Below are 23,705 nucleotides of genomic sequence, written 5' to 3' on the forward strand. Positions count from 1 at the left end.
TCTTTTGGCTTGGCAAACGTGCTGTATAGCAACAACTAGTCATGTTAGAAAAACTACAACACCATACCGGATCTAGCTACACCGGAAACAAACGCGAGTTAACTATGACATAATGATATTAATCGTGATTAAAAAATTTAACCGCTTGACAGCGTAAAAGAGACGAGAAATACCAATTCAGGTATTCCCACAAGCCTGCCTTGAATTTATCATGTATCAACATAGTCTTGGCATGGTTATTTCACGCAAAGATTTCAGCAAATTACATAATTTTTGAGGTGCAAGAAGTGCCGGAAGATAAGTTTGGAGATGCTTTTGCTTAGTGATTTCTTCTCCTCAAGGTCAAGGGTCGATTTGTTTTGCGACCTTACAAACTCATTTCCCGTATGAGCCCGCTTTTGCCCTACATTTCTCCACTCTCATAGACAATATGCCAATAAATACCTTCATGGGTTTACTATTTAATGTGTTTTTCTATGTATGTATATAAAGTCATCTCTCTAAGAAGACTCAGTCAGTTATCCAGACACTGAGGAAGGATGGCTTCCTGAATGCAGAGCTGGAGAACAACCTACGGAGCTGCAGGTCGCTGGATGAGCTGGACCACATGGTCAGACACAGTCCCACCTGTTACTTGCATAATTTGGCATATTAGCTGTAATGATGTATTTTTCCTCAAAACTCACCCCATGTTCATTTACTTTCACATTCATGTTTTCTGTTTCCTGTACATCCCTCCCTCTTGCCCCTATATCTTTTCAGTATTCGCCGTATAAGAAAGGCAGTAAGCTGAGTAAGGCTCGGAGGGCCAGAGACCTGGGCCTGGAGGAAGCTGCTGTCATACTGTTGAACCGGCCGAATGACCTGGTTATCCAGTCTTGGGTCAAGCCTGGCAGTGAGGGTAGGAGACATTGACTGACACACACAAACGCACACATGTGCAGGACATTTACCCTCCTTAACAATAATTCTCCAAATGTTGCTTTGCTTCTGTAGGGCTGAACGATTTCAGGAAAAGATTGCATTGCGATTTTTCTGGCAGATATTGCGATTTCGATTTTCTTCACGATTTTCTTCAAATCAAGCTTCAGTGCAATATTCATTATGTACAGTAATATTTACAAACATGAAATCATACCATTAAAACATTACATGCCATTACTCTAATGTAAGAATGAAAACTAAAGTTAAGAATTTATTTTAAATGTATTTATTAAGAAACATAAATGTAAACTAAAGTCCTTGACCAATTGCAGTTGTTACAAATGAACTAAAAGAGCCATCTTTGACTGTCTTAACTTAGGAAAGTACTACTACTTTTTAAGACAGTCAAAGATGGCTCTTTTAGTTAATTTGTGCATTAGAGTATAACAACAAAGAGAGAGACGTCAGAGAACCCAACGCAGTCTATTCATAATATTGTAATGAGTATTGAATAGACAGAGATTTATTAGATAGGCCTACCTAATAAACCGTTGGAACACACAAGACCATTGGGTAGGTGACCTTGGGTGTCTTGAAAGGCGCCTCTAAATTAAATGTATTATTATTATTATTAAGACCGGAAACATAGCAACTCCGGTAAACAAACCCCGAGAAGCCCAATCCCTATGAGAGCTCCCCGCGCTACGGCCGTCCGGCGGTGCACAGAGCTTTTGCCCGTGATATTATATATACAAATATTATATTACGATACTATTATATAGAGCTCCGGGAGTCGCAAACGGCAACATTCACTTTCTCCTCCATGCTGCAGTTCACCCCGGACTGAACTGCACTGAGTTTGACGGTTGAACGCTGATTGGCTGTTACGTTACACATGTGACTCAGTGGCCACGCTGTTGAACGCATGTTAACCATTGCAACGCCGGTAAACAAACCCCTCGAAGAGAGCTCCCAGCCCTACGGCCATCCGTAGGCTCACTCAGCTTTTGGCCATGATATTATCTATACAATTATATTATATTAATTCGCCCGATTCGCGTCTCTACGTTGACGCGTGAACGCACAGTAAAACCGAAAAAAACGTGTCTTTGGCGATCCCGAGATCGCGTTGTCTGAAATCGCGATTTCGATCAGAAAACGATAAATCGTTCAGCCCTACTTCTGGCTCTATTTGGCTGCAGTCTTTAAAGTACCTGAAGGTGGCACTAAAGGTCCATGGAAAATACAGTTCTCACGCCCAACATTTCAGCAAGGCAGCATATGTAGCAGCATCTGTTGTCATCTTTTGAACTAAACATCTAGTTAAAACGATTATACCTAAATAAGTCTGGTTGGGGCAGGGCTTTTGTTGTGTATGTTTGTGTTAATCATATTTTCTGCTACTCTGTCTGTACCTGTCAGGTCTATCTTCATTGGAGGAGGTGACGACAGGTGTGAAACACATCTTGGCTGATATGATTGCCAAGGATCCAGAGTCCCTGGCCTACATAAGGACACTGTAAGAATAGCTTCCAAATACATCATCATCATCATCATATGATATTTCCTATGCAATGTCATTGATATGAGGAAAAAATGCAATATTGATATCATATTGTCTTATAGAATATTTCACATCTTATAGTGTGAAATATTGTCCAATGTCCAGCCTTTACACCAAGACTAATCTGAATGAAAATTATTAATAATTTGAATTAATAATATTAATATATCAGTCAAGAATACCCACCTGGGGCGTTGAATAATGAAAAGAACAAAATAAACTCTTTAGCACCCTTAACACCTTTCCCTGGGCAAAGTTGTGTTTGGCAAACTAATTTGCCCTAATATGCTAACTAGTCACTTGATACAATAACTGGCAAATAAACCTAAGTTTGTCACTGGTTATATCAATCGCACTGGCAAATAACTGCCATTTGCCAGTGATGGAGTCTGGAAAGACCACAATCGCAATTTATCATGCAAGGCTAATAAAAGATCTCCCTACTCAGTACAGTGCACTGAAAAGAAGCGATTGAAGACTGTAGGCTTCCTCAGCACATACTGCCAGAAACTAATCCCTAACATAATGAAACAAAAGTTGGCTTGACATTACGGACCAGAGGGCCAAGGGCCATTCATTGAAAGATGGAACAAACACAACATGCTAGTCCTGCTGGTAAAAATGCCCATGTTTTTCGCAATAAGTGCATAGGGCAAATAATCCCAAGAAATACATACATTTCACTGCTGATAAGGGAATTGGTCACAGATCAAAAGGCAGCCATGGCAGAGGAAAGGGAAGCGGCGTCATGCCAATGGTCTGCGCCCTGCCCACTGCCTCGGTCAGCACCCATAGAACACCAGTGTCAGGGCATCAGATGTACAGGGAAGTAAACGGTGGACAACTGCCGATGCTGTAGCAACCGGTCTATGGTAAATGCAACTCAAAAACGCCCCTAGGAGGAAGCGTTACAAATTCAGGCAAATCAATTCTACTTGGGGAGCCCTGAATGATCTAACAACTCTGATTAATAACTTTTCACCACTATTTTTTTAACTGTTTTTTAGGTGTTGTATCAAAATATCAAATACATATGTTCATATACCATGTCGTTTACCAGAAGGTAGTCTGGAAAGGGTGATTTTGATTAGTCTTTTAGATTTATGTAAGGAAAAAAGTCCCGAAATGAAAATAAGATTCTTTAAGACATACCACATGGTAACATCTGTTATTTTGTTCCTAGTCCAATTGCTCCAAATGAGTAATGGATAAGACCGCTCAAGATTTTCCTTTTCTTTCCAAGTTCTATAACTTGCACAATTGTGACGCCTGCTGGAGAGAATGCAAACTGCGTCCTTGAAGATACAGCGTGGATCATGTTGACTTGGTATAAAGTCGCGAAATAGCTTGTAACCTTGTTTTACAATATAATTTCTGTATTAAAGAACACACGGTGTTAGTCATCTTTTTGAAAAGACAGGATACGCAATCCTGAAAGTTTTACAAATGTTTTTGATATTCACCAGCAGTCAAAATTACCCCCACTCCTGGTGGTTATAGTGTTTAGTGCCTTACTTCTCTGTTGCTATTTGCTTTTTAAAGTATTCCATTGTGTGTGTGTGTGTGTGTGTGTGTGTGTGTGTGTGTGTGTGTGTGTGTGTGTGTGTGTGTGTGTGTGTGTGTGTGTGTGTGCGCTTGCTTGCTTGCTTGCTTGCTTTGGTGCAGGTGTGGGAACAGCTTTGTGACAATCCAGTCGTCTGTGTCCAAAGTGGCCCTGAAGGAGCAGGAAGGGGGCAGCCAGCCCAGTCAGAGCCAGGCCAAACCTGGGGCCAAGCACAAGAAGACCAGGGACATCGACAAATTCCACCTCTATTTTGATTTCACTCGCCATATTCAGCGCATCCAGGCTCACCAGGTAGGATACATATGGGAGAAAAAAAATCTATTTTGCTTTTAAAAGGAAAAGAATGTTCTGAATATCAAGATTTCCGATCCAATATTTTCCAATGACAACAAAATTGGCTCACCCTAATTTGAAATGAATCTGTACAATTTGAACAAGCTATTTTGTTCTGCAGGCGAATATCGTCAAACTAATTCCAACAGTGAGCTTCTACATAAATCTTTATTACCCTGTTTAAATTGGCTTAGGGCTATATAGTTATCGGAACAAACAAATTATAAAAAATGAAGCTGTTGAGAATTCTAACCATACTCTGCATGCCTGGCGATGCATTTCAGACTCGAGAATGCACAGTTTATTGTATTTTAATAGGTGAACTGATCGGATCGGAAAAATGCCATTGTGAATGCGTAAGCCATTCATCCATCTATTTACGGTGCCCCCCCCGAGAGTCATGGTTGTGATCAATTATTTAGCTTATTTTGCGCTCCCTCGTTCCTTCCCTTTGGCATTACCTCAAAATACATATGTGTGAATTGCAATACTTTTTGCGTATCCTCGCAATCCTTTTGCGTTATCTAGCAATATGTTTTGTGTTCCCACACCATTCTTTTGCATTACCCCAGGATCAGTGACTCTGATTTCACTTGGATCAGTAATTAAGTGAAACTTTGTTAAAACACAATGCCTCTTAACTGCTGCAGTAAGGAAGACGGTGAGCTAAGAACTTAATTTCACCTAAAGAGCCGTCTTCCGAGCTGGAAAAATAACGTTGGTCTATACTTTCTCTGAATTAATGATTTGAGCTGTTAACAGGGCATACCTCAATTGAACATCTCCAAAACATGGATGTTTTAAAGAAGGCACACCCACTTATCAGGATCCCCTTCATCCACAAACTACCATTCGCTACACTATTTTACACTGGACTATAAAGTGAAAATCCATTATAATTGAATCTTCTAAATGCTGAGGATATTTTGGTGACAAGACAAAGCATAAGCTTTCATAAGTCTTCATAGGCGTCCAAGAGAGGGTTAAACATGTTGGATACGTCTATATAACACCATGGTGTGGGGTTGTGTGGAGCTCTCTATGTGCATCCGTTTAGGTTGATTTCTGCATCCAAGAGAGGGTTTAGCTTCTAGGACACACACACACATACATATATATAACACTTTAGTGTGTGTGTGTGTTTTCAGCGGGTTATGTTGATTTCCGTGTCCGAGAGAGGGCAAAGCCTCTTTGATGCTTATAGTATTACGCCATGGTAGATGTGGATGTGTGGAGTCTTTGCAGCACTTGATGTTGATGTCTGAGAGAGAGTTACGCTACTGGGACACGTATAAATAACGTGACGGTGTCCGTCTATGCAGAAGAATGTTGATGTCTGCGTCTGAGAGACAGTTTAGCTTCTCGGACACTTGTAATTTTTTTATGAATATTATATATTTCTCCAATCAGACTTTACACTTTTGAATGTCTGTTTACACTCAATTCAATCCTTAAAATGTTACAAATAATTGTACGCCAGTATTCACGTAAACATTTCTTCAGTCATTGCCTTTCCTAGTTGAGTTTTACTGTTTGTTCCTGCTTCAGAATATCTATGGCAGAGGTTCAATCACACATAGCACTGTATATTTAACCTTCAATTTGAGATGGATTATGCAGAATAGGCCCTTGTTATATGGCTAGGCCAAGCACACTCAAATCATTCGCAGGCAGCCACACCACTGCCCTTGAAATGGACTTGGAACTCTTTATTTTTGCTGCACTAAAACAGATGAATTCTGGTTTATACAATTGCCACACACACACACACACACACACACACACACACACACACACACACACACACACACACACACACACACACACACACACACACACACACACACACACACACACACACACACACAGTTAGACCCTCGTGTACACACACCATCTGTTTGTGTTTGTGTCAGTTTTTTGTGGCTGGTGCTCAGGAGCTCTGAATGCCACGTCAGTCGCTGTTAGGCTGTACCCCCTCTGTTCGTGACGCCCCCTGTACCCCGGTGACTACTAGGGTTCTCTGAGTGGGTCCTGGGCCTCATGTGTCATCCCTGCTTCCATCACCGGCTGACTCGCCGCCACCAAGCACTCCCTGGCAAGCGTGCCACAGTGCCCCACAGGCGCAACACAGACAAACACACACACACACACACACCCACACCCCCATGCGCACACACAAAGTACATCGTAACCCCCCTTCCTAACCATTCTCTCCACTTAACATATGTGACATGTCCCCTGCTGACATGCCATTGGATTAGGAGGCTTTGATTGACTGGCATGCTCCTGCCCTGACAGCTAATGCTGCTGGGTCTAAAGACGGAGGGAGGGAAGGGGGGGAGGGAGGGAAGGAGCAACAAATAGGTGTGGTCCTAGCCTATGCCTATTTCTTCACCCCGATCCCTCCCCCGTCTCAGTCAGCCTGTCTCTCTCCCCCCATGCCCGTCCCACTCCTTCCTGTGTGTGAGGCGGTTAATTCGAGTGACGCACCGTTGTCACAGAGCGTTAATCCAGCGGCCACTGTGACCCTGCTAGCTGTCAGATTCAGGCTAAAGTGAACCTTTTCTAGCCGTTAACTTGGTGGCCCGTGTGTATGTGCGCATGTTTGTTTGTGTGTGTTAGCTTGCATGCTTCGGGTGTGTTTTGACAGGCGGCATGTGTGTGAGCTTGTTTGTTTAAGCAGAAGAAAAATGATGTTGTATAATGTACCAAATTTGGAGTTTTGTTAAGGTTGAGCATGGGAGGGATGGAGACGGGAAGCAATTGAGTGTGAATACTATGGCACTTATTTAGCTATTTCTCAAACTTCATAATCATCTCTTTATGTCGACTAGTTATTAGCACACTGTAATTGACTGTATGACCAGACTTAAATAATTGTTTTTAAATAGTGATCTAATATATAAATCAATATAAATTATATATTCTTTCAATGATGTACAATATTTTTACGAATGTACAGTTAAGGGATACCTCTGAATTACTCTAGCAATTGTGACACAATTAGAAATGATTTCCTTTTAATAGTTTTACATTTACAAAGAATATGTAGACCAATATTAAGTTTAATTGTGTCCTGTATGAAAAGTGTTTTTAAAAGCTGCAAACTTGGCACACATGTACCGGTGATGGTGGGACGAAATGGTGAAAGAAATCATAGCAATAAGACAGCGGAGATAAAGCATTTTAAGAAAAATATGTGCGTATTCATGTCGTTAAAACAGCTATAACTTTGCGTCAGAACGACGAAGGCTCGGCTGTCGAATGGCTAGGAAGAGGAAATTCCTTAGTAGCCAAAAGTCCCATTCCTTAGTAGCCAATTACCATGCCAAATGTCAAGTCTATATTAAAAAATATTTTATGTAATCTAAATCGCGGCCTCACTCCAGTGCTGGCTGGGACTTAAAGGGGTAGCCTATATACATATTCTCTCTTAAGTCCGTTTTTAAGAATGATGTGCCACTGTTGAGAGAGAGAGAGAGAGAGAGAGAGAGAGAGAGAGAGAGAGAGAGAGAGAGAGAGAGAGAGAGAGAGAGAGAGAGAGAGAGAGAGAGAGAGAGAGAGAGAGAGAGAGAGAGAGAGAGAGAGAGAGAGAGAGAGAGAGAGAGAGAGAGAGAGAGAGAGAGAGAGATTTCCTGGGGGGGGGGGGGGGGGGGTGGTGGTGGTATGATGGTGGAAGGACTGATCTTGTCAAGCTTTGGCTTGAACTTGCCTACCTGTCAAAGCTGGCCTGTCCGTATCACACACTTAACCTAGGCAGACGCAAAGCATCTAGTAGGGAGAGAGATAATTACTGTTAGGGGTGGGCGATATGGCAAAAATATCATATCACAATATTTTTCATGAAGGATCATCATGAGGCACATTCAGGATGGTTGGGTGGGTAATAGAAAAAAATAGTAATAAGTATTTTATTTTATGGGTTGGATCTAATGAGAGGTCTACAACCTAAGACTTTGATCGGGTAGCCCTCCACAACAGAACAAAATAAGAAAATAAAGTCTCTAACACGGGCTGTGCATGTTAACTCTATAGTCAAGCTCAGTAATAAGTGATCATAAGCAGGAAACTAATGGGCCAATCCACGGTCCAAGTCTAGCGATGTTAACTGAAGATCGAAGCTTTTGAAGGATGGCATTAAAGGGGGCATTAGGAGAGCTGACAGCTGTTCATGGTCCAGCATTTAACACTACTAGACCCACAGGGAATTGGACCGCTGGGTCTGCCTCTTGGTCCCCACTTAGGATTGCCTTATTGCCGTATTTGTGCTCTTTAAAGACACAAGTGTACTCAACATTTTGAATCACTACAGGCAGGGATTACGCTCATGCTGGTGAAAATTATTCTTTCCGTCATAACAAGGCAGTACATTTTCGCTGCTCTGCTAAAGTAAATGGTGTAAGGTTTTTTTCTATCGTACACTGAAACATGTCATTCACATGTATTGAATATTGTTATCAGTCAAATGCTTCAACGTTCTCTATCAATGTATGATTGGTCATCATTGGATTTGAATACCGTGCGTAGTCCGTCAGAACGGAGCTCTCCGTCTCCCCAGGGACACTAGGGCTGGGTATTGCCAGGTACCTCACAATTCAAATTAATTTGATTCTTTAGGTCTTGATTCGTTCATTTTCGATTCAATTTGATATTGATCTGACGTGCAGATGACAAAAATACCTAAATATTATTTAGAATTAACCATTTTAAATGAATTAACCATTTCATTGTGCTTTTATTAGCAAAAAGGGAATACACCATTGTATAGTATTGTTCCTGAGCTAAACTTGCAGCATAAAAGTAATAATCATAACATGGACAAATGTAAAAGGGAATGTAAATTTAGGCATACTCGCTTCTAGATTACAATGACAGAAACAATAATGATAGAAATAATCGATTTCAAAAAAATTATGAGTCTAAATTGAATCGAGAACAAATAAATTGCAGTGCATTGATGAATCGATATTTTTACCCAGCCCTAAGTGACACTGTGGGACAGTTTTTTGTTTTGAAACACTACTTTCAGATTATTACCCATATAACATAAAAGTATAAGTGAACCCACTGTTTCAGGTAGAATTCGGACACAATGAGATTTTAAGAAGTCTGTTATGGACGGACGGTTCTAGGAAGAATGTGGCTTCTTACTTACGACCCACGGCAACTTTGCGATACCTTTTTAGTACCGCTGTTGTGTATGAGCGTTATAATGAACAATGTTATATAAGAAATGGCCACACAACGTGGCATAATACTATAAATGAACGAGAAGCCTAACCCTCACTAGTAACAACAAGTACAAATATCTAGTACAAATACAAAGGTAGTATCCAAAGATACTCTGAATACCTAATAAAGCTGAAAGTAATTTCTCTGTAGGGAACCTGGTCAGAAGCATTAGTTACCTAAATGATGGGAAAAATCCAGTTTGAAAAATCCTAAAGCTCAGCTTCAAGAAAGAGACTGTTAATACTTCAGTTTGCTCTGTGCTATAACAACCCAAGATCAAGCGCAATATAAGGAAAACAAGTTGTATGCCTCCATAATATTGTCAGATATTTAAAATGACATTCTGTGCATGTCTTTTTCAAAAACAATCACTTTAAGAGGACATTGACGAGTTCCTATTGCCCCACGGCCGGAGATAAACTTGCTTTTTAACTTCAACATCCCGAGAGAGGGCAACGCCCCCTTCCCCCATTTCAAAGCAGTTAGGTGACATTATGCGTTCTAATAGTTCTAACTAGTTTACCCCAAAAGTGTTATGTATATCGTAAGTGTGCACCTGCACATGCACACCAATAGTGTTCTTTGTCACATTATGTGATCCCCATAAACTAAAGCATATAAAAGACGGCCCCCACTGAGTCCAACAGTCCATACCCTATTACTTTGTGACAAAAAAAAGTACTCAGAAATATATTTTTATTAGTTTTTATATTGGATTTATTGTAATTATAATTCTGCCTAAATCTACCTCTACTAAAACCTCTTCAGCTTCACTTTATTGGCATTCAATATTGACCCAGGTGCTCATTGTGCTGTGACCCTACAATACCAACTGATAATGCACTATGTGGTTCTACTCTAAAACACAAAGAAATTCCAACGTTATCCTTTTAAGTACTGAAAAAATATTATTATTAGTCAGTTTGCTCTGTGCTCTGTCCAGAAACGTAAACTTCATGGCTTAGATCAGAGTATAGGGTGTAGGAGATTTTTTCTCTCTGTCAATGCACCCAACTGAAGCGGGAAGGAAAATGTCCCAAACATATTTGTCATATATGCAAGTTTGTTGTTTTTATTCCTTTGCTTACTATTCCATTAGGTGTGTGTGTGTGTGTGTGTGTGTGTGTGTGTGTGTGTGTGTGTGTGTGTGTGTGTGTGTGTGTGTGTGTGTGTGTGTGTGTGTGTGTGTGTGTGTGTGTGTGTGTGTGTGTGTGTGTGTGTGTGTGTGGCGGGTGTGTGTGTGGCGTGTGTGTGTGTGGCGGGTGTGTGTGTGGCGGGTGTCTGTGTGGGTGTCCAATGCAACCTCTCATGCACACAGCTGCAATTCATGCTAGGGTGCAGCTGAGTGCTAGTGGTTATGGCGTTATGTGGGTGGGGGCGAGGAGGCCTTGCGGTGCCTTGTTGCTGATGGTGGTGCAGTGGTGGCATTTGTCAGCTTGCTTCTTCCGCTTGGGCTCCAGATTGACGTTTTGCTTCTTGGCCCTGTTGTGTAGCGGGGCTAAAGGTTCCCAGCTGAAAAGGTCAGACACTTACTACTGTTTGCTTAACAGCATGTAACAGCTCCTCGGAGGGCCCACCAGCACAACACAAAACAGGGGTGGCCACAGGATACGGAGGCCTCGGCTCCTCAATTGTGTGTATGTGTGTGTGTGTGTGTGTGTGTGTGGGGGTTTTTGACTTCTGTAACTTGGGAGTTAGTTAAGTTTGTTTGGCTTTACAAGAGGAGGGTTAGAGCTGTGTATATTGAACTGATATGCTTGACACACTCAAAAGTAAGTCAAACACGAATATAGAACTGTGTGCTAGCTCTATAAAACAGTGTCTACCACTTCATCCCGATTGTGTCCGTATCCGGGCAGGGCTCATCCCTTCTATTGCAAAGACGTTGTAAGAGATTTAAACAGATTGGAAGCAGTCATGTTAAACCGCCCTAGAATGTTTGGATTCTCACCTTTTAGTCTTACCAACCATTGTTAGCTAAACGAAAAACAATTCCAAACCCAAATAAAATAAAAAGCATGTAACAACAAGAGTTATGTACTTAATAACTGTGAACAAGCACATTCACAGCAATTGTGTTGTCTTTCATGTGATGGGATCTCCTCAAACTATACCATATGAAGCCTCCACTCTGAAAAGAAACGATGAAACTTTTATTATTTTTTGTCATCAAAGTTGTGTTTGGTTGTAAAAATAACGTATTTGCTGATAATTGTCTTGGCTTCAATTTGCATGCATACAGTTTTTAAAATCAATGTATTGTTGATAATGGAGGCTGCAGGGCTTGCAATCTATACTGGACAGATGTAAAAAATGTTGTCACCATTAGTTGTGCAACCCAAATTTATGGGAAAAGTCCAGGTTAAAAAATAGATGGTAGAGGGTGGATTTGTAAACATCTGGTATCATTATAACTAAAAACAGTTTTAACTGGATCTGCTGCTATTGAGCTGTGTTTTTTCTTTTTTTTTTTTACATACAACGACAGAAGCGCTATGCTGCTATCCATGTAACCTTTGGTTTAGATGTCGGGATTTTGGGACGTTGCCCTGCGTTATTCATTAGAGAAAAATCTTTTTGCAGGAGAGTGAAATCCGAACACAGCATGCAACATTGAAAGGACCAGGCATTTGCAGTTGTAATGGACTGAACAAATGGTCCTGGTGGATTTATAAAAGCCAATATTCATTTGTGATAGTTCCTCAAAGTGTTAAAAAAGTCAAACGTCCTTGAAGCTATTTGTAAGACAAATAGAGAAATTACTTAACAAAAATGTTCTTTGACAAATCTCCCTGATCCCTCCTCCCACCTTCACTTCCTCCGATCTGTCCTCTCCAACATTGCGTCTCTGCATCTTATTTACTAATTTGAACCATACCATGACACCTTTTTTTTGTTTTATAGTTTTGGAAAGTAGGAGTGATCCATGAAGTTAGCTTTGCAACTAGTGGAACATGCTTTTAGTAGTGCTTTTTTAGTTGCTTTTAATCTTGTTTAATGTCCACAGATCATTTTTTAATAATCACCTTTTCTAACCTAATAAAGATTAAAATGTTAATTAATATCAAACATTTCATACATCCCCAAGGTTTTCATTTACTTTGAACAGATACTCTGGCTATACCGTCTACCTTCGGTATTTCAATTTATCAAATGTTTTATTGAACAAAAGGAATAATGCGTGATCATTTATTTGTAGATTGAAAGAAATGCAAGAAAAACCCTGGTTATAACAAAGTTGCAGAGGGTCCCAAAGACGGATCATAGAAATGGTCTTTAAATACTACTTTACTTCAATATGAACCATTACAAAACATAAAGTGTGTGTGTGTGTGTGTGTGTGTGTGTGTGTGTGTGTGTGTGTGTGTGTGTGTGTGTGTGTGTGTGTGTGTGTGTGTGTGTGTGTGTGTGTGTGTGTGTGTGTGTGTGTGTGTGTGTGTGTGTGTGTGTGTGTGTGTGTAGACCTTGGCTATTTACCGCGGGGAGAGTCTGAAGATCCTGACAGTGAAGGTGAACATTCCCGACAGCGTGAAGAGTGACTTTACGAGGTGGTGCATCAACTGCAGGTCTGTCAACACACGCGCAAACACATACGTGTACTTAACAGTAAAGTACCCACAACAGGATCCGTATGTAATGTTTACCATCAATTAGAATCATTGGTTTGCTTCAACTTATCATTTTGCTATTGTTTGGGCAAAGGGTGTTTAAGATGTAAGTGTTATATAGCCTGAGCCACACTCAAACGGCCGACCGTAGTTTGGGCTTTGTTCGACACCGTGAAGCACATGAACAAGAATCCCCACAAATTGCTTAATATGGAGTTAGTTTTGCTGGAAAGAGTGAGTTGAGTTGCCTCAGTTTTATTAGGATTTAGGCCCTGGTGTTGATGCATATGATGGCAGCAGAACTACTAATGAATGTGAATTTACTACTTCTACACTAAAATCCATTTTTTTATCTAAAGCTATCATAAGCTGGTTCTTTATTACGCCATAAAGACTAGACATACTATGTTTAGCATGGCAGGTGACATATAAATGCTTTTCCGTTGATTGGAATCACTCATCATTTGTGGGGAAACAGATTGAAGAGATGCTAACTCCTTAAAGAAAACATCATGAATAACCTTTCCTTTCTACCTCAAGTTTTAATCGAACTTTGTACAATATTTGTGTAATGCCAGCTTATTCCAGCATTTTTAAATGTTCATTATAATTACAATTACTTACTTTTAATTAAGTAATTATAGTTGTATATAATACTTACCTATTATTTATTTATTTATTTATTCTGTCTATGCTTGCTCCCTTGTGAAGTTATGGTGCAATGAAAATAATAATTGGTCTATCTCTATCTCTTGTTTCTATATTATAACGCTTTTCGTGGCAGTTGCTTTGCCTATTTTGTATATACTTCTTGCAATCTTGGGTTGTATTTTCATTATTAAGTACACCTACTCTAAGTCGCTTTAAACAAAAGCGTCCGCTTCATAAATATATTGTTATTTTCTGTCCTGTCAACTTGTATTGCAGATGGAGGCCTAAGATGTTGGGGAGACCAAGTGATACTAAAATTATTGGGGATGCAGTAGAGGATGCATATAAAAGACTCATTCTACCTCTACTTACCAGAAGCTACAGGTAGATGAGACCATGTCCATGCTCGTTTGCTACTAAAACTCCTTCCTTCAAATTTCAGATTAGAAAAATGCATAGATTTTTAAGCATAATTCTAGACTTTAGACAACAATCTTTCCAGAAATTTAGAAGCATGATACCATTCTTTCCACAGATTATGATGAAACTAGAGTAAAGACACCATTATATTGCAAATTGGTTCATTACTGACTTTGTTAGGGACTTAATGAAGTGGTCTAGCTGGGTCAGTCAACAGACCAACTGGTCCAAAAACCAACATGCGGTCAAGTTTTGACCAATGTTTGGAGGTAGTGCTTGGTTTACAATTCATTTTTACAGTTTCAAATCAAATTGAACATATCTATTGTTTCAATTGTTTCTCAACCATTACTAGGGTTAGGTTTTTTTTTTTAGAAACAAATATTTTTTTCTATCGATTCATCCATTAATTATTTATTGATGAATCTCAACAAGGAATTTGGATCCAAAAAGGCACGCAATTATATTGATCCCAGTTATTACAACTTTATGTATATGACATTCCCTACTCAAAGACATATGGTTAATAACGGAGTATTTAAATTAAATGAATTAAATGCGGTATACATCCAAACGTGCATGTATGTGATGTAGAACACCATACATGAACACCAGAAAGGTGTTTTAGTGTTGGAAGGGCAGCACTCTAGAATCAGGAGGGACAATATGTGGCTCTAATGGTGTCTAAGCTCTAGAATCAGAATAGACAATCTGTGGATATAATGGTGGCTGCACTCAAGAATCAGGATGGACTATCTGTGGATAGGCCCTTTTGTCCAAAGTATGCAAACGTATCCTTTTACTTAATATTCCATGTGTGTTTCCATTTAGGACCAAGTTATCAGCAACTGCTGAGAAGGAGTCTATAGATATGTTTGTGCGTAACCTTCGCCAGCGGCTTCTAGTGTCTCCAATCAGGGGCTCCGTCATCATGGGGGTCGACCCGGGCTTCACGCATGGCTGCAAAATAGCAGTTCTCTCCCCTACCAGTAAGTGCATTTTCTCATATGTAATCACCATTTCTATGTAGTGCTCCTGGTACTTTGCTGTCAGGCTGTCTCCAAAGTTGTGCATGTGACAGTAGTGAGCTGTCTACCAAACAGTATTACTTTACAGTGGAAACCTGAAGATTTCAGTTTCGTTCTCATTTGCGACACCTTTGGCGATAAGATGTAAATTATCACAGAGATACAAACAATGTTGCCGCCAACACCCAGTTCGCAACATTCAAAATACTGCAAATACAAGGGTGCTGAACACTGATTAGTGCTTTGGCCAAACAACTGAATATTCTGATACTCGTTTGTGCGGTAGGTATTCAAATCTCAATTCAGTATTTGACTCATTCAGCGTTTTTTTCTTTGAGAAAAATCTGGAAATATAAAATAATCATATCTGTTTCAATGCCTAGTAGGGTTGCCACTGTATACGGTATTACCGGTGTGACCGGTGTTGAGGCCAACATCGGTGTGCAACACAGAGTTTTATTTATTTATTTTTCAGTAATAAAAAACAAATTCAGTAAAAATGAATAATATAATTCAAATTAAGAAAATTTAAATGTGTAGAATAGGCCACAGATCTGCTCTGTGCGGAAGATAATTGACGCGCCGAGAATTGGCGCGCTTCCTTACAAGACCGGTAACCATAGCAACGCCGGTAAACAAACCCCGCAAAGCACAATCCCTACATGAGCTCCCCGCGCTACGGCCATCCGGAGGCGAACAGAGCTTTTGGCCGTGATATTATGATAGATAAAATTATATTATACTATTATATATAGAACGTTATAAGACGCAGAGAATTGGCGCGCTGCCAGCCGCTGTCACCGAGTGTGAGAGGAGAGTTGACGGAGAAGATGGCGTTTGACCTAGTTTCAAAGTTAATACCGTTTATACCGGTAATACCGGTGTTGACACGAGCGTATTACTCGGTGTGAAAATGTCCACACCGCGGCAACCCTAGCATATTGGTGAACCACAGGAAGAAGGTTAAGTTACATATCGTCTGAATATCCCAGTGTTATCCCTTAGATAAAATAATAATACGGTAATTACAGCTGCAAACAGCATTTTACAGGTGCCAAGCCTAAAGCAGACCAATAACACCCTGATAGACCATTAAGATCCAGACGCAGGTCATGAAGACCCTGATTCACCATTAGGACTGTGATGCAGACCATAAAGACCCTGACGAAGACAATTAAGACCTTTTTTGTTTGCATACGGTTGACAACGCTGGAATAGCCTCAGCTTGGATCTGCTGATGGCTGAACAAACTTTTATGACCGTATGTCAAAAGGCTGAGGAGTTATGAGTCTTTAAAGTTTTCAATTGATCGCTTTAGCGCCCCCTGTCGTTTTATTTTAATGAAACGACAGGGGGTTAACCTTGACCTATGTGTCTTAAAGTACACCAAGTTTGGTGATGGATTTGATCTTGACAGAATTTGATCTTGAATAACTTTTGTATTGGACTCAATATCATAGGAGACCATCTTGATGTTGATATAAGCATTGAAATCTTTACGCGTTTTAAACCATACCCTTTTTTTTTTAGAAATGAATGGCTCCTGGGTACTTTAATCTTTATTGTACAGACTTCCCTTTATGTAGGATCCTTAGTGAATTTAGTGTTTTTTAACAAAGTTCCAGATGGTCATAAATCTATTCAAAGAAAGTCATAGGTTCTTGAGGCAGATTTGTTCACCGTGAGGATATTCATGTGTGGGCAAAGTTTCATGACTAAGTCAAAGGGGTCACGAGATATGCTTGTTCAAAGTTTGCATTTTTGGACTATTGCTATAGCGCCACCCTTGGGCCAGTCAGTGTAATATTGCTCTCTGTTAATCTTGAGTCAGCCTCTACAGCTGTAGAAAGTTTCATAAAAAGCGTGCGGGCAGTTTAGGCTGTGTAAGTCAAAAGTGGCGCAATAATAATAACACTAACGATTTAAAATAGGTTGCCTCGCACTATGTGCTTGGCACCATAATATAAGGCGTGAGAAATCCCTCCGTAAGAGAACCCTCGTCAGCGCTTCATTTGAGGTAACAGTAGACATCATCAGAATTGCAAAACATGGGACAACAGAATTATCTTATGTTGGCTTTGTAATTGGATATCAGAATGTTATTCAAATACTTCAGTAGCACTTTGTATCCTGCATCCAGTGGAGGGTTGGAAAGATGGACTGAGATGAGCGTTAAACTCCTCATCCTCATCGTCATCCGCTTATCCGGGGTCGGGTCGCGGGGGGAGCAGCTCAAGCAGGGGGCCCCAGACTTCCCTTTCCCGGGCCACATTGACCAGCTCTGACGGGGGGATCCCGAGGCGTTCCCAGGCCAGTGTTGAGATATAATCTCTCCACCTAGTCCTGGGTCTTCCCCGAGGTCTCCTCCCCACTGGACGTGCCTGAAACACCTCCCAAGGAAGGCGCCCAGTGGGCATCCTTACCAGATGCCCGAACCACCTCAGCTGACTCCTTTCTAAGTAAAGGAGCAGCGGCTCTAATCCGAGTTCCTCACGGATGGCTGAGCTTCTCACCCTATCCCTAAGGGAGACGCCAGCCACCCTTCTGAGAAAACTCATCTCGGAGCGTTAAACTAAACTAGAAAATGCATTTCCTGCAGAAAATGCGGTCAGTGCTGTAGTACAAAGTGAGGTTGTAAATATTTTTTAATAAAGCCACATAGATTAAGACGTAAAGAGATATGCTTGTTCAAAGTTTGCATTTTTGGACTATTGCTATAGCGCCACCTTTGGGCCAGTGATGCAGCTATTGCCCAGATCCAAACAAATTTCTCCCCTGGGAGACACAATAAATTGACTTGACTTGACTTGAAGAAACGTTAAATGGCTTAAATCAAGTGAAGGGATTTGAACAGAGTTCAAAAGTCTAAATGGAGTAAACAATGTAAACATGCACACGATTAAAAAAAATGTAGATGGTTGGAAACAAATAAATTGACAGCTGAATGAAAAGTGCAAAGCATTGCTAAAAATGCAGAAATGTAAAAGGAATTGAACTGAAGAATCTGAAATAGGCGAAGTACTCGCCTTATGCTAATCTTTCCAGCCTAACGTTATTAAAAGTTGTCCAATTGGGCAGGAAAAACTGCCCTATCTGGCAACACTGCCCTCACGTCTACGCTCTCTAACCTCAGCGTAAATCAATGAGACCAACTGAAAACAAGCCGACATGGAACTTAAACTGTGATTTTGAAAAAAGTATAAAGGTAATCGAAATTCTGTTTTCAGATTATTGAAGATACACGTGTGTTGATTTGTAAAAGCTTTGAACGAATCATGATAAAATATTGACCAAGTTACGAAGTCTGAAGTAGTAAGTGTCAGAATGGGCGGACGGCTCTGCCGTCCTCCCACTGACTTCCATTGTAAAAAATAGTATTTTAAAAGTAGAATATCTTAGAAAGTATAAAATATAAAAAAATTCTGATAAGAAGCGCACGATTCCAAGATAATATGAACATTTTAAAATTGGATGGAGTCTCTAGGTTAAAAATTGAGGAAGGAGATAGGTCCCAAGTTTGTAGAGAATAATAAAGAAAGAAAGAATAAAACTTAAGAAGAACAATAGTTGAGCGCTGCTTGCAGCACTCACCTAATGATTGTATTACCAACAGATGTAATGAAATGGTTGCGGGTTCTCCCAAGGACCTAGTTTTCTGTGGTTGCACTCCTACTTCTCAATTCTGTCCATTGAAATATGAGGTTGTGGCAGGCCGGTGTGATAATGTTTTGAGAAGCTGTTTATTAATGAATGTATTTAGCAGTTATTCCAGTGTTTAAACGAGGCCAAAAGAGAACAAAAAGCTCTACCTCCTACCGGTAATAATAACGGGCTGGTATGTTAACAACATGAATTGAACATGTTGCAACATTCACTTCCGTGAAGTGTCAAAACTGCTCCATGTTCTAACCACCTATTTTCTTGTTATAATTTGAAGGCCGATGAGTGAGTCGAAAGGCTCCATCGACCACACAGCAATCCCATGCATGTTGTAGTTTTGCTTTTTTGCGTAATTAAAATAACACTGTAGAAATCAAAAGGAAAAACGTGGATAACAATGTGATTCTGCAATAGTGGTTCCCTAGTTGCCCCTCTTTAGTCAGGGAAAGGGACTATGAATTGAGTCAAATATTTTTTTACATCGTTTATTCAAAGCTTAAAATAATGTAATCGGGACATTATTATTTTTATTATTATTATATCCTTTATTTAACCAGGTTGAGTCACATTGAGATTAAAATCTCTTTTACAAGAGAGACCTGGCCAAGATGGACAGCAGTACACAGTTGCAACGTTAAACACAAGACAAAGTACAACTTCAATACTACATGCAATAGTAATAATACATTTACATCCTTGACTAAAACATTAGCATTTTTTAATGGGGTCCGATATCAAAGTCTTTACAACAGTTTCAAATTCAATGAGAGTAACTAGGTCTTGCAGCTTGAGCTGCTTCTGCAGGTTATTCCAGGAAGATGGTGCAAAAACCTTAAAGGCCTTTTTTTCCCAGTTCTGTCCACGCTTCAGCCACACTCATAAGGACCATGTCCTGAGACCGTATCCCATGGGGGACACGTTTCCAGGACATAGGCTGTGACAAATAACAGGGGAGCTTACCTAAAATTGCCTTGTAGATAGAAACATACCAGTGACTAAGACGTTGCATAGACAGAGAAGGCCAGTTAACTTTTGAGTACAACGTACAGTGGTGATATAAGGCTCTGCTGTTTGTCGTAAACCTCAAGGCTCCATTATACACAGTGTGCAACATATGTAGACAGGGAGCTGATGTATTAATGTACAGCAGATCACCATAATCAAGAACCGGCAAGAAGGTAGCTTCGACAAGACGTTGTCTGGCCTCAAGAGAAAAACATGATTTGTTCCTACAAATCATGAAACTAAAGGTAGGTACCTAATAACCTACCTTTAGTTTCAGCTATTTCAACAGATTATGTGTGTGAGTAAAAGTGATGTGGTCATCGATCATAAATCCATCCATTGTACCTCATTTGGTGACTTAACATACATTTATTATTTATCCGTGAACATCTTTAAGGATGCAACTTTCACTCCAGATTTTGCCTGTTCTCTTTTTCTGTTTTGTTTGTTCCCCCCCCCTTGATTATACTTATGCTGACACATCTAGAACAGACATTTGTAATGCCAAAGTCAAATATTTAGCCAGATTCTACAAAATAGGACCTAATGGCGCATTTCCACCTGCGCATTTCCAGGGTGCAGGTCGGTTCAGTATGCAAAGGTGCGGCACAATTCACGTTTCCACCGCAAACAGTCGGCGTCATCCGGACTGAGCAGTATGAGCCGTACTTATCTTGCAGTACTCCTCTGTTTGGGTACTGAGACGCCTGAAAGGGTGCCGGCAAATTCGAGCTACACACGCCGTCCGTTGATTGGTCGACAGAATCGTCACTCCCATGCCATAGGGGGATAATAACAAACAAACAAAGTACCCGCAAGGTATTTATGGACAACGGCGAAAGTGCCGTGTTCCAACAATTATTAATTAAAAAAACAAGACCTACGATGTATATTTTATTTATTATTATCCAAAATGTTTTCAACAATTTTCAAGCCCAGAGATATCCATAGTTTTATGCAAGGTAATGCTCTGTTTTTATCATACATTTGGTTCGTACGTCAATATCGTCTTTTCATTTTGTATTGAACAAACATTTATGGAAAACAGGCAAACGTTGTTATGTTGTTATGTTGTTATGCTATATGTGCATCCATAAAGGTGTCTGGTGGGGGTGGATTGTAGTATTTTGATTGTATTGGAATCATGTGTTCAAATGAGACGGATGAAATGTCGCTAGGAATTAAATCAAATTTATAGTTGGTTTTATAATCGCGACATGTAAGGTTAAATTGTTATGACTCCTCTAATGACTCCTCATACATTATGTTCAATCCAAAATTAGTAGGTAATAGACCATGCTATAAACCTGTTTAAAACCAGCGACAAAAAATAAAGTGCAGACACGTGCCACATGTAAGTAGCGTGTGACAGAGCGTGCTTCACGCGGCCGTAACGCTGGTCACAACACGCCTCACTGTGCCTGGTGCCCAGCCTCTGAGGATCACGCTAAGCACACACGACGGCTGCCAGGACATCTCTCTGCACATGTAATTGATGTCCGTGTTTTGATTTGAATGATATATATAATTACACACATTGAGGTGTGTGTGTGTGTGTGTGTGTGTGTGTGTGTGTGTGTGTGTGTGTGTGTGTGTGTGTGTGTGTGTGTGTGTGTGTGTGTGTGTGTGTGTGTGTGTGTGTGTGTGTGTGTGTGTGTGTGTGTGTGTGTGTGTGTGTGTGTGTGTGTGCTAATACAGTTGCGTGTCCGTACACACGCACACATTTTATATTTATTTTTTGTTTCTTATTGTATTTTATTATCATATTGGTATATGTCAGTTTTTTACCTAAATATATTGGCACACATGAAATTGACAACATGTTTATGGATACAAAAATATAGTAGGTATGTGTGTAATCATAAGGTCTAAATGTTATAAACTGTACAATAATTGTTTCCCCTGCTTATTCAGATAATTTCTTGTCTGCATTGTATAATGCTTTATATCATATTCATAGTTTTGAGCTGTGAGCAATTTTCATTTCCATCTGTCCCCTCTTTTCAGATCATATTTACTGATGTAAATATTTTAATATAATTATATATTAATCTAAATCATATTTACTGACTTATCAGATTCTGAACATGTGTCTGGTAATGACTGTTCTCTGTGTGCACCAACATTCAGGTCATATCCTTCATACAGATGTGCTCTACCTGCATAGGCCTGGCCAAAGAACAGAGGCAGACAGACTCCGCCACCTCGTGCTCAAATACAGGTACTACACTTGACATCATCGTAAAATGACATATTATGGTGATGGAATACTTACTTTGTTTTCATAGACTAACTCAAATGGGATTATTTTCTTCCTCTCCCTGGTTCTTCCTATCACAGCTGTAATAAGGTTGTCATTGGCAACGGGACAGCTTGTCGTGAGACGGAGGCTTTCTTCGCCGATCTGATCAGCCGGGGTCTTTTTCAGCCGCTAGACGTGTCCTACTGGTAAGATACAAACCTACATTTGTCTTTTATAAACTCCAAACACCAGTTAGTAAACCTAAGGCCCACGGACAACCTGCCTGTAAACTACTCTGAACTGAGTCAGGATGCATGGAGATTTGGACCAACCACACACCGAATATACCATTTGTAAGGGTGAGCCTTCGAATAAATCTGCAACCAAACATAAAGAGAGCCAAAATAGATTGGCATATTGTATTTTTCACATCAATGGATGTGATCTCTTGAGTCTGTTCGTTTTCCCACCTCCTATTTGAACAATCCAGATGTATAATTTTTTTTATTGAACACCTGTGAAGCAAGCGGATCTGTTCCACACACTTCGGCAAGATACTCTAAAGTCAACCAATCTTGAAGTAATTTATTCGAATTTTATAAACATGTTTGATATTTGGTTGCGTGTCCCAGCCTTTTTGTCTTTTTGAGTGGCCATGTCATGTTTCTAATCTGCATCCCTACCTATAGGTAGGCGGTGCTTTATCTCTTTGATACTCTCCCACGCTCTCGCTTTACTGTCATTTAAAGGGACTCTGTGAGCAATGGCACACGCATAAGTTGAAGGGGTGATATCATGCTTTTCCCTTTGCTTTAGACTGTTATATGACGTATGTTTACATGTTTTACGTAATAGCAATGCTGAGCGAGCACACCATGTTTCAAGTCACTGGGCTACTTTGAAGATGACAATTGATTGAATAATGGGTCTGATAATTTTTTGTTTGATTGCGAGTCATAGTGCCCACTGTGGCCTTACTTTTTGGAGACCTGTATACAAGCGGCCTCTATACGTGTACCAACTTTGACAACTCTGAGTTGTTCACCTTTGGAATAGTTGAGGTCAGCAAAAATCATTAACGTTTGGGCTCATCGGTACCACTATCGAGTCAGATTCATGCAGAATCTGACCGTGAACTTTGGAAGCTGCTTCCAAAGTTCACGGTCAGATTCTGCATGAGACTCCAATGAGGTAATACGCTGCCCATGATTGAAAACTTGCTTGCACCGGATCAATCTAAGACTCGAGGCCGGAGATGGCCCTCTTGAATTCTGTGGAAAGAGCTGCCTTGGGGTTCTCCAGCAACGTGGTTAATGCGCCATGCTAAAATTGCTAGCGCCTGCATCTTCTTTGGGCATGTATTTTCCACTTCATAAAATGTCAACCAAAACCTTTAACGCTGCTGGCTAAATAGATGACCACACAAATGGACTTCTGCAAGAATGTATGATTAATTTTACCATGTACATTGATA

General features: G+C 40.2%; 2 protein-coding genes across 3 annotated transcripts in view; both read left to right on the plus strand.

Moving 5' to 3' along the window:
* Positions 1–23,705, plus strand: part of LOC132472981 (transmembrane protein 26-like) — a 277,070-nt gene that overhangs the window by 237,342 nt on the left and 16,023 nt on the right. The window lies entirely within an intron of this gene.
* The window catches only part of srbd1 (S1 RNA binding domain 1), a 123,768-nt gene that overhangs the window by 10,358 nt on the left and 89,705 nt on the right, over positions 1–23,705 (plus strand). For both annotated transcript variants that reach the window (XM_060072874.1, XM_060072875.1), the window contains exons 6-14: positions 493–610; positions 763–901; positions 2,347–2,443; positions 4,154–4,343; positions 13,080–13,183; positions 14,153–14,260; positions 15,128–15,285; positions 22,120–22,210; positions 22,330–22,437. In XM_060072874.1, the coding sequence (XP_059928857.1) occupies positions 493–610; positions 763–901; positions 2,347–2,443; positions 4,154–4,343; positions 13,080–13,183; positions 14,153–14,260; positions 15,128–15,285; positions 22,120–22,210; positions 22,330–22,437 (1,113 nt within the window). The remainder of the gene's footprint in view (positions 1–492; positions 611–762; positions 902–2,346; positions 2,444–4,153; positions 4,344–13,079; positions 13,184–14,152; positions 14,261–15,127; positions 15,286–22,119; positions 22,211–22,329; positions 22,438–23,705) is intronic.

The sequence above is a fragment of the Gadus macrocephalus genome, chromosome 15 (genome assembly GCF_031168955.1).
Source record: "Gadus macrocephalus chromosome 15, ASM3116895v1".
Lineage (NCBI taxonomy): Eukaryota > Metazoa > Chordata > Actinopteri > Gadiformes > Gadidae > Gadus > Gadus macrocephalus.